Source organism: Neophocaena asiaeorientalis, unplaced genomic scaffold, assembly GCF_003031525.2.
Source record: "Neophocaena asiaeorientalis asiaeorientalis breed wild unplaced genomic scaffold, Neophocaena_asiaeorientalis_V1.1 scaffold7, whole genome shotgun sequence".
Lineage (NCBI taxonomy): Eukaryota > Metazoa > Chordata > Mammalia > Artiodactyla > Phocoenidae > Neophocaena > Neophocaena asiaeorientalis.
The window spans coordinates 24,826,336-24,845,192 of NW_020185337.1; the positions used below are offsets into that span (position 1 = coordinate 24,826,336).

At 43.5% G+C, this 18,857-nt stretch overlaps 1 protein-coding gene across 1 annotated transcript in view; it reads left to right on the forward strand.

The window, feature by feature from the left end:
* SPMIP2 (sperm microtubule inner protein 2) overlaps nucleotides 1-16,656 on the forward strand; it is a 94,758-nt gene extending 78,102 nt beyond the window's left edge. Inside the window, 1 exon segment of the mRNA XM_024736075.1 lies at nucleotides 16,365-16,656. Within this exon segment, the coding sequence (XP_024591843.1) occupies nucleotides 16,365-16,629 (265 nt within the window). The 3' untranslated portion in view covers nucleotides 16,630-16,656.
* The last annotated feature ends 2,201 nt before the right edge of the window (nucleotides 16,657-18,857 follow it).

Below are 18,857 nucleotides of genomic sequence, written 5' to 3' on the forward strand. Positions count from 1 at the left end.
GTCTGGGAAGGGCTCTCAGGAAGCTCAGGTGCAGTAGGGTCAGTGCAGAGCCCCCGTGCTGGTCACTGTTGTGGTGCCACACAGATAGCGGAGGCCCATTTATTCTTTCAGTAAACATCCAACTGCCAACTCCATGCCAGGCACCGTGCTAGGCCCAGGGATTCAGGAGTGAACAAGACAGATAATTCCTGTCTTCCTCATATTCCATCAGGAGAGACAGGACAGAAAGGGCCTAATGTCTGACTGATCATTTCATTGTAGGAGGCACCATATGGAGAAACACAGGCTGCGCGTAAATGTTTCTTGTTGATCGAGTAGATATTCCTCATCCCAGGATGGAGCATTTATAGCAGAAGGATACGATGCAGCTGTTATTGAAAGGAAAGCCAGGGAAAGAAGAGTCAGTACTGTTATTCTTGAGAAGAAAACTTCCTGGTTGATCACTTGATTTCCAGGTGGGGAAAATTCAGTTCATGTCAGAACGGGGCCCTTCGCGGCAAAGTACCCTCTGTGGAACTTCTGAAAACTACTGAAGCCTGAAGTGTGTAAGAAGGAGGCACTCGCAGTTCACTGGCCTATGACCTTCCCTGTCTCAGCATTTCGGATGTCAGAACGGTAGCTCTTAGGGCCTGTTTCAGGAGACAGGGTCTCCGAAAGAACAGCTGCCGGTCCTAAAGGAATAGGTTATGGTCTTGAAATCCAAGCACGGCCTGCAATCCAATACAGATGTTAGGCCCAGGCAAAGGCAAAAAGACTGCAGAAAAACAAGGACAAGATGTGTTACAGGTGTTTGGAATGTTTTATTTCGCTATCTTAGATTCAGTTTTTCAAAGCCATAAACATGCCCCAACCGTGGTCGTTTCGAACATGCTTATATTACTGTTTTTGGTGAAACTCGGTCCTTGTCTTCTCTGAAGAAAGAGTTCAACAAAGACACCAAGATTGCAAAGCAGGCCCAGCATTTATTAGAAGCACAGTGCGTGTGGGAGAGCACAGGGGCAAACTTGCAGTGAGGTGCACCTCATAGGGGCAGCTTAGGTTGTTAATATGGGGTTTAGATGCGGGTGGCTCCCCTTTCCTTCCCCTATGATCACATCATCTGCAATTCCTTACTTGGGCTTCCACCAGGCACCGTTTTGAATCTTCCCCGTGAGCGTCCAAGTGAAACCCATGGGGGGAGGGGGTCAAAACCGCAATGCTAATGGTATCATAATGATATTACAACGCAGCCCAGATTACTAGAGGATGACTTGGGACCCCTCCTGTGCATGTGTCAGGCTGGGAAGTCCTCTTGACCACAAGAAGGAGGAGACTGCGGTGGGCTGCTTTGTCTTTCACCCAATCGGGGCGTGTCGTTCCTGTTGATAGTTTATCTCAAAGGGTCAGCATGAAACTGGCTGCAGCAGGTTAACCCGAAGCCCCTGTATCTCTTACCTCATTACCAACATCTATGGGAGTGGTTTACAAAAGATCAATGATATCACGTGGCCTCCATCTGTCCACGTGACCAGATGAAGCAAGAGAACAGTAACCACGCGGTCCATTTGATGTGCACTGGTTACCGTCCTCTCTGCTTTTCACTGTTTCTTTCACTTGTTCTTTGAAGCCTGCTCATAATGCCAGGTTTTCTGCAGCTGACAGAGTTGGGCAGAATTCCTCCATCTTGTGAAACGTAGATGCTCTCGGACCTCAGTTCGCGGTAAAAGGGGCAACAGTAACACCTGTCTCGTGAGGCTGTCTTGAGGATGAAGTGTGAGCGTGTAAGGCATCCGGAATGGATCTGACACACAGGAGGGTAGCTTCTTTCCCCGTTTTAAGGAAGTCTCAAAATGACTGTAGGATTCGCCACAACATGTATAGAATATGCTACAGCGTTCACGTCCTCTTTTATGGTCTGAGGGTACAGAGGTCAGACTGTAGCGTCCAGCGGCGTTGAGAGTTTACGAGGATGCTATCCATCACTTTCAAAGGTGGCTTCATCCTCATAACATGATCCTCGAGAGGATACTGGGCTTAGCCTCTGTTATTCTAATTCTATGTCCAATAGTATCTCTTCTGTTCTTTATTCCATCCAAACTGTGAACAAGTGTGGCACTGAGGAAGGAAGACACAGTTCCTGCCCTCAGAAAGCTTATCGAATAGCTGGGGGAAAGGGACACCTAAACGAATAATTATGCTAGAGTATATTTGGATGCAGTGCTAGAAATATTAAATTGTGCCTGGCACCATGCTTTGTGTTTTAGATACTTAAAGTGTAACAACTAAGTGCAATGCCTGTTACAGTAGGAGTATTCTAGCGGGTGTCATGGAAACAGATGTCGGGGAATCTAAACTTTGGGGCGACATCAGGAAGGCTCCATAAGGTCCCCTGAGCTTGAAGGATGGGTGGAAGTTGGCTTCTAGGACAGTTAATTAATTAATTTTGTTTCCATTAAAACTCCTGTATTTGTTTTATTTAAAAAAAATCTTTCTTTTTTTACCCTATGCTTTATTGTTTTATTGAAGTATAGTTGATATACAATATTACATTAGTTTCAGGTGTATAGCAAAGTAATTTCCCTGTGCTGTACAATACATCCTTGTTGCTTATCTATTTTAGATAATACTGCTATATTTAGATTCCAAGATGTTATCACGAGATGGAACTTCACAGATCCAGACGAACTACTTTGGAGCGCATAACCATATATTTGACAAAACCTTCTCATTTCTAGCCTCTACAGCAAAGTAGAAAGATGGCCGAGTTTAAACAGAACACAGCGGCTGTTTTCTGTCTAGCAGCCTAAAGGCTAACGCATTAAAATTCAATGAAGAATTACATGGTGGGTGGCAGAACAAATGTTTTCTTCCCTAAGGCCTTCGAGACAGATTCTCCCAGAATCGGAGTCACTCTTTACAGCTGTTCAGTAAGACACGATTCAGGCATCACCTCCTCCTCCAAATCCGCCACCACACAAACCCAACCCTTTCTCTGGCTTAGACACATAGGGCGACGAGAAAAACGGGAAGGCACTGCTGGCGCCACACTTGGTTTGGCTTTGAAACCATGTGCGTGTCTCACCTTACGTAAGACATATAAGATGTGCACCTCATACCTGAGTTCTTATTTATAAAATAAATGTATTTAAATATAAAATGAAAAACAAACACCCTAAATATGTACCCAGTTGATGGTTTAACCCACAGGGAGGAAATATTCCCAGGGATTGTAAAGCACGGTGATTTGAGTACAGATCTAAGGACAGAAAGAGCTGCAGAAAGCTTGGTGGGCGTGTTAGCTGTGCGAGTCTGACTCTGCTGTGTGCGTGCCGTGTGTGAAAGCAAATGGACAGCAACGTGGGGTTCTTATTTAATCATTCCTGCTGTGGTTGAGGCCAGGATTCTTGGAGTGGGAAAGAGGAAAGACAGATGTTAAGATAAAGCAAACCCTGAATTTGATTGGGATTATATATGTACACATATGTATGATGATGGATGTTTACGTACATCTGGTTCATAGTTCGACTCACTATAAAGGCCTAGATGTAGAAATCAACTCAGTAGCCGTGAGCTCCCCTAGTGCTCAGATTCTGCTCTTCAAGCACCTTTTCCACTAAAAGGAAGCGGAGCTGCTCGGATCTGGAGAGGAAATGGAAAACATGAGCCTGGCACATCATGCTGTACCAGATAAGGAAGCTCTCCAGGACTACTGCAGTCCTGTCTGAGGGACTTGGAAGCCAAGCTTGCAGAGACTCCCACTGGCCAAACGTAGGACAACTTGAGGGAAAGGTAATAACTGCAGTGGATTAACATACATCACACCTTCATACACACAGACGTGAACACCCATGAGTTCACAGTGTCAGTTAAAAAGCCCCAACAAACTGATCACATTGGAGGATTCCAGTGAGCCAACCTATTATTTTGAAAATGAGTAAATAAACGAAAAGGATCAAATATTAATTCTGCCTTTCTAATACAAACTGTACCACTGCCAACCAAAGAGAAGATGAATCGACTTAAAAAAAAGAGAAAAAACAGGAATCTAGCTAATACATAAAGAAGTAACAACAGAATTAGGCTATCACCACTTTGCAAACTCAAGTGAACGAATCTAGATATTGGTCATGAGCGACTGCCAAACCCACAAAAAGACAAACGATCCGATATTATATATACGTCTTGATGGAAGGGCACACAGCTACCTGGAAGGTTATTATGGACTGACTTGTTCACTCCCGAAATCCCTGTGTTGAAGTCCTAACCCCCCGGTACCTCAGAATGTGACTGCATTTGGAGAAAGTGTCTTCCAAGAGGTGATTAAATTAAAATGAGGTCATTAGGTTGGCCCTAATCCAATCTGACTGGTGTCTTTATAAGAAGAGGAGGTTTGAACACAGACACGCACAGAGAAAAGACCATGTGAAGACACAGGGAGAAGACAGCCGTCCACACACCAAGGAGAGCGGCCTCGGGAGAAACCAGCCCTGCTGACGCCTAGATCCTGGACTTCCAGCCTCTGTAATGGTGGATGCTACATTTCTGCTCTTCAACTGCCTGTCTGCAGCACTGTGTGTTGGCAACCCTAGCAAACTAACGTGGTGGTCTTGCCCCCAAAACCCAGCCTGACTTAGATCAAGCCTCTAAATCCAACCAACACTGTATAGGAAATAAGATGATGGCGGAAAATGTTAAATGACGACTTGGAGAGGTCATTTCATAGGACAAATGGAAACACCATTTTTGTAGAAATTGTTTCTTCAACAAATAATGAGAAGGAGAAAGACAAGGAGGAAGAGGAGGGGGAGGTAGAGGAGAATAGAGATGGAGAGAACCTATGAACTAAAGGAAACTTGAAAGCCTTAAGCAGTTACAGGTGTGAAGCTTACATGTCTTCTGCTTCTAACAAACAGGCTGATAAAAGAGTCATAACATTGATGAGCTAGCCAGAATCTTGAATGCTGAATATTTGGTGAAAGTATTTTAATTTTGGGAGAAATAATGGCATTGTGATGATGTTAGCAAAAATAGTTTTTATATCTTTGAGAGTCGATGTCTTGGCGGAGGGAGGATTAGTAAGTAAGATAGAGATTCAATAAGACTGGCTATAAATTGATAGCGTTTGAAGATGGTGATGGGTCCTTGAGGCTCTTTGAACCATTTTGTCTAATTTTCTATATCCTTAGATTCCAAAGGAACTAAGATGAAATTCTATCAACTTTATCCTTAGTTAATGAAGGTCAGGCTTCACCATCTGGATAGATAAGCATGTCCAAAGCGAAATTGAGTCAATACTGTTATATTCTCCCTACCAGCCTTCCCGAGGATTGCTGCCACACAGCTGAAATACATGTTGCTGCCCTTTCTTCCCCTTGTGGTTTTCTGATCTGGATGCAAAAAAAGCAAGTGTCACCCAGGAAGCACCAGCATGGAGAGATGCCCCGTGCTGCTGAAACTGGCAGGACTTCCTGGATGTCCTACAAAAAATCGCCCACATCTCCAGCAACATCAGGAATTCCATTCAACATTCCTCACAGGTGACCCCAGACAGTCTAACATGCTGCATTGCTGAAAGCTTTTGGACAGCTGCCTCTGAGTGAGCACAAGTGATAGTCACTTCATATAAATCATTTAAAATACTGAACGAAAATCAGTAAACTCCTCTGTGTAGGTCCACGTTGTGGAACAACTCTTGGCAACAAGAACCTTGTGGAGTGTGTTATTAGGCGCAGGAAGACAGCATGTTCGATTTCGACGGCATGACCCGGGTGACTGGAAGCCCAGCTGACATCCATAAGTGCAACCAGCCGTGAGCTCCACATTCTGGAGCTCGGGGAAGACAAGCTGGCAAAGCAATGAAGAAGTGTTTGTCCGCTGAGGGTCATGCAAGACCTCTCTTGTTCCAATAAATTCTCTACTCCAGCCGAGTGGTAGAATATTTAACAAGTCTTTCAAATAAGGTGGTTGTGTTTCCTATGGAATAAAAGCAATAAATCAAATCAAAATCATCACAATTTGAGGTCTGAAGCATATGGTGTGTGTAATTTTACAGAACTGCACAACCTTAGATGCTCTCCTCCTTGAAGAGAGCCCAAGATAGTGGGTTTTTTTCTACTTAAAGGAAAAATAAATATTCTTACATTTAGTTATCTCTTTCTGTCTTTTAAAAATAGCATTCAGGCAATGTTCTTGTGTCTGAAATAGTTAATGGTGGACGGTGGCAATTTGGGGATGCATCGCTTGTGTTTTCCCCAACATTTCTTTGGGAAGCAATTTCATTTTCATCCTTGAGGTGGTATGTTTCATGCTAGTGTGAATCGCACAGTTTTGTTTATAAGTATAAATAATTCTATCTACTTTGCAAAATAGTTTGTGCCCATAGATATGCAGACCCATTTAATAAGTTTGTTTTCAAATTGTTAATGGTGTAAAACTGATCGTAGGCATTTTTGTTATTTGGGCAAGGAGAGAACTACTAAACAAGAGTAAAAGATTCAAACAGGCATAAAAATGTTCTCCTGGGCTTCCCTGGTGGCGCAGTGGTTGAGAGTCCGCCTGCCGATGCAGGGAACACAGGTTCGTGCCCCGGTCTGGGAAGATCCCACATGCCGCTGAGTGGCTGGGCCCGTGAGCCACGGCCGCTGAGCCTGCGTGCCCGCAGCCTGTGCTCCGCAATGGGAGAGGCCACAGTAGTGAGAGGCTTGCATACCGAAAGAAAAAAAAAATGTTCTTCTGCATTTCATCATGAATGATTAACAGTGGAAGCTTATTGCAATCAAATAACTTCTTAGTAGCTGTTGACAGGTACAGAGGTAAATAAGCAATTGTGGATTCATGCACTGATGTTTTGGTCCCGTGCCATGTGTCTTTCTTACATACGCTGTTAGCCTTCTGCGTGGTCTCCAGGGACCTGGGACACGGATGAGCACATACTAATCTCTGTTCAAAAAACTCAGGTTCAGACTCTTGTTGTCTGAGGACTTGACCAGTCATGCAGGCGGCTTCTGCATCTTTGAGGCTGTACATCTCCACACATTGTCCTAATCACTCAGTTACATTTAACCTTGGACCTTTATTGTAAACTGGTTATCATTCAGAGGTAGAACCTTGATTTTCCCAGCATCTTGAAGACTTCACATTAAAGAAGGAAGGTCGGCATCTTGTAGACAAGTCTTTATAGGCAGCTTTGGGTATGAATTACTAAGAATTAGCTTTTTTTTTTTTTTTTTTTTTGCTGTACACGGGCCTCTCACTGTTGTGGCCTCTCCCGTTGCGGAGCACAGGCTCCGGACGCGCAGGCTCAGCGGCCACGGCTCACGGGCCCAGCCGTTCCGCGGCATGTGGGATCTTCCCGGACCGGGGCACGAACCCGTGTCCCCTGCATCGGCAGGCGGACTCTCAACCACTGCGCCACCAGAGAACCCAAGAATTAGCTTTTTAAATAAGTCTCTTTCTCTTTCCACTCAACAAGAATCTCCTGGGCAACAACCAACCTAGGATAAATTCCAGTTGCATTAAAACTTATATTTTAAAAACTGCTAAATATAGTCGTGCAGGCACTTTGTCCAAACATGAAACATCAAGATAATTTCATGCTTTTTAATCATCTCCATGACAGCTGCTGATCCAGGATCAAGTAATTGTTACCTGAGGATTAAGACGGTGTCTTTTGAAAGTAAGATGCAACGTCCTCACGTATGATTCTCTAGGGCATCACGTATGATTCTCTAGGGCAGGGAGAGAAGGAAGGTCAATGGGTAAGAAATGAGGTCTGACTTAACTAAATGATGCCACAGCTAACACCGACCTGCAGCCGCCCCAATCTCCCCAGGTCCGCCTCTGTGGCGCCACCCCTCCAAGATAAGTTCTCCTGAGAAGGCTCAGGGGACGACGCTTTATACGACCTCTCCCGACTGTGTGCTCGGGAGGAACCCTGGTCTCTGGCTGTTGTCTCTGAAATCATTGGACCTATGTGGCTGCCAGTGTCGGCAGTAACACCCACTCCATCCATGCAGAAGGCCAGTTCAGAAGAGAAAAACAGTTTTAAACATCATGAAAGCCCTAATTGTATCCTTGGCAAGATTCTGACTTTAGGTGTGGACTATACCGTAAATGCAGAGATCTTTTAAAAACTGGGGTCTTATTTTCCTGCAAATGTTCTATAGAAGGCCTGTTCTCCAAGAAAGCAAGGATCCTGCCAAATGGTTTCAGAATGTGTTTCTCAAAAGTTTCCATTGAGCCATCGATGGCTTTTGAGTACTTCCGGAAATGGAGAGAGCAGAAATCAATGACCCTGCCAGAAAGCAAACATTTAGGGGAACTAGCTTGCTGGGGAAATAAGTAGTGGTGCTTTTAAGTCGCTATACGGACACAGCCCCAGGCCTCTTCACAGGCTAGAAATGCACAGGGTTACACATCACTTTACAATGCTGCAAGGGGAATGCGGAGCCCAGCAGGGAAGTTTCCACATCTTTCTCTATTGAAACTCTAGTGAGTAACTGTCGCCAGGTATGTATAAGGCAACCAGACTGACTCACTGGGGCTTAAACAGTTGGCGATTTGTTTCCTGAACTTTGGAATCCAAAAGACAGTCATTTTACCACTTATTAGAACAATCTTCACTCAACCAGAGGGAACCCAGATGTCCAAACAGTAGAAAAAGCTTTGCTCCTGGACAAGACTGTTGGGTCATGAACCCAGGTGGCTGCCCTGGAGTCTCCTGCGGGCCCAGCTCACACAAAAAGGTGGGAACCCAGAAGACCAAGCAGAGGGCTGCTCTTCAGCCACCCAGAGTATGTTTTCTGGCACAAGTGTCAACATCAAAGTTCAGTTTGTCCCATCGGTTTTAGACAGTTATATAAGCAAGTCCCAGCCAGTCATTTCCTAACTCGGTGCTGGAGTCTATTTTATCTTCTGACCTTATTTCTCTGTTGTCCAGTCTGCTAGGAAAATTTTGATCATTTTCCAAACAACCAACAGTTTTTAAGCAACATTTAGTCATCTTTTATTATAAAAAAAAAATTACATGCTCACAGTTTAAAAAATTCAACTAGCAAAAGAGAGTGTGAACTTGAACTCAATCCCACCTCTCTGCAAACCCTCCAACCCATGCAGTCACAGGCTCTCTGCCTTGAGGTAACAACTGACCCTCTTTGGGTACCTTGAGAGAAGCAAGCAAACTCGACTGGAAACGTGTTCTATGTCAGGAACTCTGCTAGACACTGAAGACCCAAAAAAGTACGACAGGGTTCCTTCCCTTTCAGGAAGATGCCCACTAAAGTAGGAGTGAACAATGTGTAAACAGTGTTGAAGGTCAGATAGCCAATCAGGAATGTTCTGTAGGAGGGGTAGCTTGAGCTGCATTTTTAAGGCTGGGTGGGAAATCAAAAGGTGAGCCTGGAGGTGGAACCAGGGAAGCAATCCCATCCATAAGGAAAAGTCTGTCATACAGAGTGAAATAAGAAAGAAAAAAACAAACACCATATGCTAACACACATATATATGGAATCAAAAAAAAAAAAAAAAATAAAGGTGTTCAAAAAATATAAATGGAACTAATAGATGTGTTTGGTTGGAAAATTCAGACAGTACACAAAGGAGTAAAATGAACAGCTTAATCTCTCTTCACCCCACTCCCATCAATTTCTTTCCTTTAAGTTTTGTATGTATCCTACTTGTGAAAAAATATGAGTATCCCAACCTATTATATGTATGAATCTTTTATTATTTACATAAAAGCAATCATACCATTAAAAAAAAAAGGCTCGGAGGAGTGAGCCTTTCTGGTGTGCAGAGGGAAGACCGTCGCGTGGCTGAAGCACAGGGTGCTGGTTTGGGGTGTGACAGGAGGTGAGACTGGGATGCAGTACAGGGGCCGGATGGTGCAGTGTTTCGAATTCCCGACGAAGGTTTTGTGCTTAGTTCTGTAGGCGACGAAGCGTTGTTTCAAATTTTTAAGTACGGAAGCGATATAATTAAATCTCTGTGATAGAAAGAATACATGGCACGTAATAGCTGTTGAAAACTGTTCGCCGAGCGGGCAGAGCAGAGAAAGGAGAGCCCGCAGAAGAAAGGCACGTTAAGTAAAATTGGAATAATCACACCGACAGGAGCCCGAGTGAGAGACAGGGATGGTGAGGTCGTTTAGAGAAAGGTTCCACGAGGCTTGGCAACCAACAAAATGTGGGTGGGTGGAGGAGATGTGAAAGTCCAAGGCAGTTCTAATGTGCCTCTCTGGGGGTGGCTGGGGAAACGGTTATGGCATTGAACGAAAAAGGGAACGCAGGAAGAAGAGGGTCTATTTGGGGGAAGAGAGAAAATGGGGAGATGGCAAGATGAGTTGAGAGGCAGCATCCTATAATAAAAATACAAATGGCCAACATTTTATTGAATTTTTACTATGGGCCAGATACTAAGTGCTTTCTAGGTATTGACTCATTTAGTCCTTACAAAGAGTAGGTATTGTAATATGATCCCCATTTTACAGATGAGTAATTATATACGTTTAGAAGCAGACAACTCTGAGTGCAGATCCCAGCTCTACTGCTTTTTAACTGTTTGATCTTGGATAAATTACTTAGTCTAACTTCAGAGGTAAAAAGCAGGAAATGACATCTATCACGTTGGACTATAATAAAGATTAGAGAGAGGTAATACATATCAAGCATCTAGCATAGTGTCTGGAACCTCATGTATCTCAATGAATGCTAGAAACAGTTATCATTATTAGTAATGAGATTCCTGGTACTAGGTTCAGTGAGAAGCTGGGGATTTGTACTCAGATTTTTAGAGCTGAAAGTAAAAAATTTACACATAAGTATATTGTTGGTTGGATCATCAGATAGAAAGGCTATTTCCTGATTTGGAGATGGATGGTTGTATATTGGGAGATGAGAATCAAGGATGGAATCCTGGGGAGTACCAGTGATAAAGGAGCCAAAAGAATAAAAGATTATTCCAGAAGAAAAGTAGAGGAAGTAATATGAGAAGTAAGAGGAGAGACAGAAAGAAAAGAGCTTTGAAAGCCCAGTAGAAAGCCAGGAGGAGGACAGTGTCCACAATCACGAATGCTTCTTGGAAGTCTTACTAGAAAGTCTGAAAAGAGGTGACTTGATCTCAGGAAGGAGGCTGCTGTCAGCTGGGGTCAGAACCATCACGATGAAGTAAAAGCAACACCAAGCAGCATTTGGAGCAGGGGCAAATGGAGTGGAAACAGAAGGCACAGACGATTTTTCCCTAAATAGTCTTTGTTTCATTGTAAAAGAATTCAGTTTGGAAACCACTTCAGGAATGGTGCAGTAAGGACCTCCAAAAATATATTTCCTCCATAAAAGAAATAAGAGCAGTGGCAAAAATTGTCAAAATCACCTTTTTCAAAACATTGGAAATGAATGCACAAATGCTTTCAGTAATCCATGGAGCACGTATTTAAGAAAAATGGCTAAATCTTAGAAAGAAACACGATCTGTGTGACATTTTAAATTTAAATTAAAATTGCTCTATTCCCATCCTCTCTTTCCAGCTTCAAGGTAGCCTTGAAAAAACCAATAGCCTCACAACCATGGTAGCTGTGAAAACTAGCAGCTGACCAGTCACTGAAGGGGAAACACGAGTTTGAAGCGCCTTGAAAAGCTTCCTACTCAGAGAAATGTTATATTTGATTTTGTGTCTGTGTGTGTGTAACTGGTTGGGTTCAAATCCCAACTCCAGCTCTTTATTTTTTTTAACTTTAATTTTTAAATTTTTTATACAATTTAAAAAGTTAATGTCCATTTACAGTTATTACAAAATATTGGCCATATTCTCCGTGTCGAACGTACACCCTTGAGCCCACCTTACACCTAATAGTTTGTACCTCCCACTACCCCCCGACCTCTGTATTGCCTCTTCCCTTTCTCCCCACTGGTAACCACTAGTTTGTTCTCTATATCTGTGAGTCTCCTTCTTTTTTGTCATATTCACTAATTTCTTGTATTTTTTTAGATTCCACGTATAAGTGATATCAGATAGTATTTGTCTTTGTCTTACTTGTTTCACTGAGCATAATGCCCTCCAAGTCCATCATTTCGTTCTTTTTTATGGCTGAGTAATAATAATCCATTGTATATATACACCACATCTTAATCCATTCACCTATCAATGGACATTTAGGTTGTTTCCATGTCTTGGCTATTGTAAACAATGCTGCTGTGAACACTGGGGTGCAGGGATCTTTTTGAGTCATAGTTTTCTCCAGGTATATGCCCAGGAGTGGAATTGCTGAGTCCTATGGTAGCTCTATTTTTCATTTTTTGAGGAACCTCCGTACTGTTTTGCATAGTGGCTGCACCAATTTACATTCCCACCAAGAGTGTACCAGTGTTCCCTTTGCTCCACATCCTTGCCAACATTTGTTATTTGTGTTCTTTTTTTAACATCTTTATTAGCGTGTTCTTTTTAATCATGGCCATTCTGACAGGTGTGAGGTGATCTTTCATTGTGGTTTTGATTTGCATTTCCCTGATGATTAGAGATGTTGACCATATTTTCATATATCTTTTGACCATCTGCACTTCCTCTTTAGAAAAATGTCTATTCAGGTCTTCTGCCCATTTTTTAATCAGGTTGTTTGTTTTTTGATGTTGAGTTGTATGAGCTGTTTATATATGATGGATATTAATCCCTTATTGGTCATATCATGTGCAGATATTTTCTCCCATTCAGTAGATTATCTTTTTGTTTTGTTTCATTATTCGATCTGTCTTGAAAATCCCTGGGAAATCTCCATTCTCAGGGCTTGTCATTATTTGACCTGACTCTGTGTGAACATCTCTATCTCACAAGCACCCGTCAAAAACAGCAATCATTTAATATCACAGTCGCCTGGGGGAGGAGGGCAATACAAGTTGGCGCAAACAAGAAGCTGACCAAAAGTCTTTAAGGAAAAAACTGGGAAACGACATGTCTCTAGAGGATTTCAAAAAGCTCTACCACATGCCTAGAAATCTAGAAGGCTGTGCACACGTGCAGTGCTGTGCACATGCCCAGGCAAGGCCCCAGAAGGTCCTAATCTCTGACCTTTGGCTGACCTTGAAGCTCCATGAAAGCAGGAAACGAAGGCTAAGGCAGAGTTGTAAACTGTCTGCTGGGGCACTGAAGGTATGCCTAGACACAAACAAAGACCAGAAAACACATGGATTTGAGGCATTTCAGGAGATTTCTGTCCAATCATTAGCTGACCACTAAGCTAACCAAGCAGATAATTCAGGGGCCACACATGACAGACTTTAAACCATTAGTCCAGGAAAGTAAACAACAGCAACATCACCACCACCACCACCAAAAACAAACAAACAAACAAAAAGCAACAACAAAGAGAAAAACAAAACGAGCAGGAACAACAAGCCCTGGGGAGAGGGAGAAAATCTCACTTCCAGAATTGGCACAGTGTATTCTTTCAGATGTCAGTTTATCAACAGAAACATTATGAGGACCAGGAACAGGAACAGGAAAGTATGGCTGATACACAGGGAAAGGAAGCGATCAACAGAAAGTGTCTCCGAGGAAGCACGGGTATATTTAGCTGACAGAGACTTTAAGTCAGCTGATTCAAATAGGCTCAGAATACTAAGGGACTCTGCTTCCGTAGGTGGTTAGACTGTGCCAGAGGACAGGATAGAACAGAACAGAACGTGAGTGTGGCCAGAGTTAACAGGCAGGTAAGTGCCAGCCAGGGAAGGGGCCAGTGCATGACTCAAGGCCACTGAGAGCAGACAACAGGCACGCAGGCTCCAATGGTACATTGTGTACCTACATCAAGAGGAGAGAGTACACAAGATCCACCTCCTGGCGGTGTGGCAGACCCCCATGGCTCGTGGGTCCACTTGGCAGCTGCAGTGGGCAGCGTGGCTGCATTCGCCTCACTTTGTGCCAACTCTTACCCCTTAGAGTCTGAAATACACAAAGTTGGGGGTGTACCTGTGGGCCATTTACGCATGCATGGCTAAGCGGTTCTGAGAAAGTTTACACGTGCTCCAGATAAAGGGAACAGGTACGTACTGACTGCGCTCTGAGCTCTTTTCATGAAGTGCGGCTTGTGAGCTTGCCAGCATGTCCTGTACTGAGCACAGAGAGCTTCTTGGGAACAGAAGGGAAGGCATGGACTGAACTTGGACCCTCCCCTCACAGAAACCATGTCTGAAATATTAAAGGAAAGTATGAGAACAAGGTCTCGACAAACAGAATATCAATAAAGAGATAGAAATCATACATGTAAAAAATAGAAATTCTGGAGTTGAAAAGTACACTAACTGAAATGAAAAACTCACAATGGGAGCTTAATAGCAGGTTTGAGCTATCAGAAAAGAATCAGTGTACTTAAATGTAGATCAACTGAGATTATACATTCTGAGAAATGGAAAGAAAAAAGAATTTTTAAGAAATGCACAAGGAACAGAGCTCTGAGACTGTGTACCAACATAGCATAATGGGAATCCCAGAAGGAAAAGAGGAAGAGAGGAATGGGCAGAAGGGATATTTGAAATAATGGCCAGAAGCATCCCAAATTTGATGAAAAACAGTAACTAACACATTCAAGAAGCTCAACAAACTCCAAGTAAGATAAACTCAGAGACCCACACTTAGATACATCATAGTCACACTGTCAAATGGCAAAGACAAAGAGAGAATCTTGAAAGCAGCAGATGAAAAATGAGTCATTGTATACAAGGGATCTTCAAGATTAACAGCTAAATTCTCAGCAGAAATAATGAAAGCCAGAAAGCAGTGGAATGATATATTCAATGTGCTGAAAGAAAAACAAGTTAACCAAAAAATTCTATATCCAGCAAAACTATCCTTCAAAAATGAAGGAGAAATTAAGACATAACAGATAAAAACTGAGAGAATTTTGTCCCTAGCAGACCTGCCCTACACTAAATGCTAAAGGGAGTCCTTCAGGTTGAAACGAAAGGACAATAAACAGTAACTCAAATGCACAAAATAATTAACAAGCCAGTGGTAAAGGTAACTGCATAGGTAAATTTAAAAGTCAGCATTAATGGGGCTCCCCTGGTGGCGCACTGGTTGAGAGTCCGCCTGCCGATGCAGGGGACACGGGTTCGTGCCCCGGTCCGGGAAGATCCCACATGCCACGGAGCGGCTGGGCCCGTGAGCCATGGCCGCTGAGCCTGCGCGTCCGGAGCCTGTGCTCCACAACAGGAGAGGCCACAGCAGTGAGAGGCCCGCGTACTGCAAAAAAAAAAATATATATAGCATTAATGTATTTTGGTTTTTAACTCTTTTTTCCTATGATTTAAAAGACAACTGCATAAAATTATGCAGCAAAAGATGTGAATAGACAGCTTTCCAAAAAAGATGCACGAGTGGTCAATAAACCCATGAAAAGACGTTTAACATAATTAGCTATTAGAGAAATGCAAATGGAAACCACACGAGATACTGCTTCACACTTGGATGGTAAAATAAAAAAGGCAATAACAAGCGTTGATGAGGATGTGTAGAAATTAGAACCCTCCTGCGTTGCTGGTGTTAGTGTAAAATGGTGAAGCTGTTATGGAAAACAGTTTAGTGGTTTCTCAAAAAGCTAAGCATAGAATTACCATACAACCCCACAATTCTAGTCCTAGGTAGAAAAAAAGGTGGAACCAACCCAAACATCCATCCACTGGTGAATAGATAAACAAGATGGAATATTACTTGGCCATAAAACAGAATGAAGGTATGCTTCTTACGTGAAGGTAAGAAGCCCCACGAGCTCTCTTGGGTGACAACAGCCTTCCAAAAGAGATGGCAAATCCTTATCCTACGATCCTTCTTGTCCTTTCCCCCAGACCTGGCCCTTTACAATGGGGAAGCAGTCCTCAGGTAATATTCTAAGTAAGGGGCATTGGAACAGAGACCGTGATTTCACTGGGGAAAGAGAGTGAAGCCTGGATCTTTCCTCCCACGCACTGTCCAAAGTCAGATTCTGTCATCGCCAAGCTGGCTTTTCCCTGAATCCCCCGAAGTCTCAAACCCGACACGAGAACTCAAGGCCTCGGCCTGCCCCCAAATTCCCAGCATCTTGCCTACTCGGCTCTAAAGGATGCCAGGAGCAGTCGTGGTACCAGGGTGATGTCATCAACAAGCTTCCTGGATAAGTGTCCACCTGTGCAGGTAGTTCCCTGCATCTCCAGCAGCTGGATGTCTAGGGAAGTGGAGGGGCAGAGTCCAGAAGCTTCTCAGGACACTGGCTGAGGGCTCAGGGCCTTAGCTTTCCCAAGCTCCAGGGCTAGAAGTCATCACAATCACAGCAGACGCAGACAAATTTCAACTATCTGAAAACCGGTGGCCTTGTTTCTAACCATTTTCCGATTTGAGAACCAGCCGATTTGTTCCTATTTCAGGCAACCGAATCCTTCTGTTATGGACGCAGAAGGAAGCTTCAGTCGTGGTTTCATTGCCTGGCATATGGGTGATTATGAGGACACCAATCAAAGGAACTCCAAACGGGCCGTCCTCCTCCGGCAGAGCCAGGTAGCATTGCCAAGAGTTTCCAGACCACCTAAGCTGTCAAAGCTACCAAAAGAGCAGGAGGTACAATCATTTGCTTTTCGGAATCATAGAACAAGTCAAGCTGTCTTAACGTGTGCGTTAGAGAACGCTACTTAATAGCAGTACTATGAATAATGAGTTTTATAGCTCCTTTCAACCTATCAGAACGTTTTGTAACTCATATTGGATTTCCACAGTGATGTCCGTATAGGGACTGGGTGGGTATTGTTCCCATTTTATAGCTACAGAAAACAGGAGGTGTGGGGCTCAGTCCTTAGAACTGCTTATTTACCACATGGTTTAACCTGGAGAGCACAGCCATCTGCTGTTTCCAAAACCTGAGAAAACTCTCAGGCTGTGAGATGGAGGTAACTCTATAACGCTTCTTAAAACCCCACAGACTGGGCTTCCCTGGTGGCGCAGTGGTTAAGAATCTGCCCACCAGTGCAGGGGACACGGGTTGGAGCCCTGGTTCGGGAAGATCCCACATGCCACGAAGCAACTAAGCCCGTGTGCCACAACCGCTGAGCCTGTGCTCTAGAGCCCACGAACCACAACTACTGAGCCTGCAAGCCACAACTACTGAGCCCGTGAGTCACAACTACTGACCCCACGTGCCACAACTACTGAGGCCCACGCACCTAGAGCCCGTGCTGTGCAACAAGAGAAGCCACCGCAGTGAGAAGCCCGCGCACTGCAACAAAGAGCAGCCCCCACTCGCCGCAACTAGAGAAAGCCCGTGCGCAGCAATGAAGACCCAACGCGGCCAAAAGTATAAATAAATAAATAAGTAAATAAATGTATTAAAAAAAAAAAACACCCCACAGACTGCCTAGCAGAGTAAGAATATACCAGTTCAAATTCAAGGTTTTTTCCCCCATTACTATCTATGGAATCTTGAACAAGTTGCATATTTCCCGATGTGGGTTTTTTCATTAGTAAAATGGGGATGTTAGTATCTGTCCTGAATATTTTGTAGAGTTATCATGAGACTCAAGTAAAGAGTGTGTAAGCATGTATTCAAATGAACAACTATTTCCTGAGGTCCTTCTGCATAATACCACAGCGAATCCACTCTGTAGTCATCCAGCGTTTCAATATTGAGTGTGACAACAAGCTTCCATGATAGAAAAGGGAATACACTCAGAGGCTCCTGTTCCCTACATGGAGAGAGGCTCCTTGCTCCGCTGCAGAATCTTGCCACTGCCCTAGAACATTGCTTACCCTCTGTCGCCAGAGATCTGTTCATCAGGAGATGTCTGTTTGACAGTTAACTGTATATCCATCTGAAACACTCTGCGAGGAGCCGTGGACGTCCTCCTTGGTAGGTCCTGCCCCAGGGATGCTCTGTATTGAAGAAGGTAGCGTTCAGCTGCTGACATTCCTATGTGGTCTGAATTTTGAGCTGGGTCCACGTGAGATTTATTGCAGTGTGTGTGAAGGAGTCTTGGATGAGTTATTTTCCACCTGAACTAATTTTGTGTAGGATTAGAGAGATCATGGATTAAACCGTCCCAAATTCCTCCTACTATCTATCATTCACTAAATCCAATTGAGATGTCTTTGTGCATTAAAAAAAATCTGTTAAAAGGCTGATTTTGAAATGATTTCAAATTTACAGGAGCACAAGAACAGAAGTGAACTGATAGACTCCTGACTCAGAAGCATCAGTTCATTTTATTCTAATGCGTTATTTCTACACACACGCGCGCGTGCATGCGCGCGCGCACACACACACAGACGCACACTGGTTTTTACTGAAACATTTGAAGGTAAGTTGCAGACGTGGTTTTGCTTTACCCCTAAATATTCATGGTGCATTGCCTAAGAACAAGGACGTTCTCGCACCTAACCGTGGTACAATGATAAGATCCAGGAAATTTAGCACTGATACAATATTACCTTATCTATAGTTTATAAGCAAATTTTATTAATTGACCCAACGATGTCCTCTGTCATTTTCCCTGATCCAGGGTCCTATCCAGGACCAGGTATTACGTTTAGTCCTCAAACCTCACTAGTCTCCTTCAGTTAGGAACAGCTCCTCAGTCCTGGTCTTTCATGACACTGACATTCTTGAACAATTCAGACCAGTTCTGTAGAATACCTCTTAATTCAGGTTTACCTGCTGTTTCCTCGGGTGATGTGTTTTGGGCAGGAATCCCAAGGTGAGTGATGCCGTGTCATCCTCAGGGTATCACATCAAAGAGGCACTTGACGTGAGTTTAACTCATCATGGGTGAGGGTAACTGATCACTTGGTTACACCTCTTCCCTTTCAGAGATAAACAAAAGACTGTATCATTCAAAATAAACTTTTTTATCAGCTTAGGCTTTTTTTTTTTT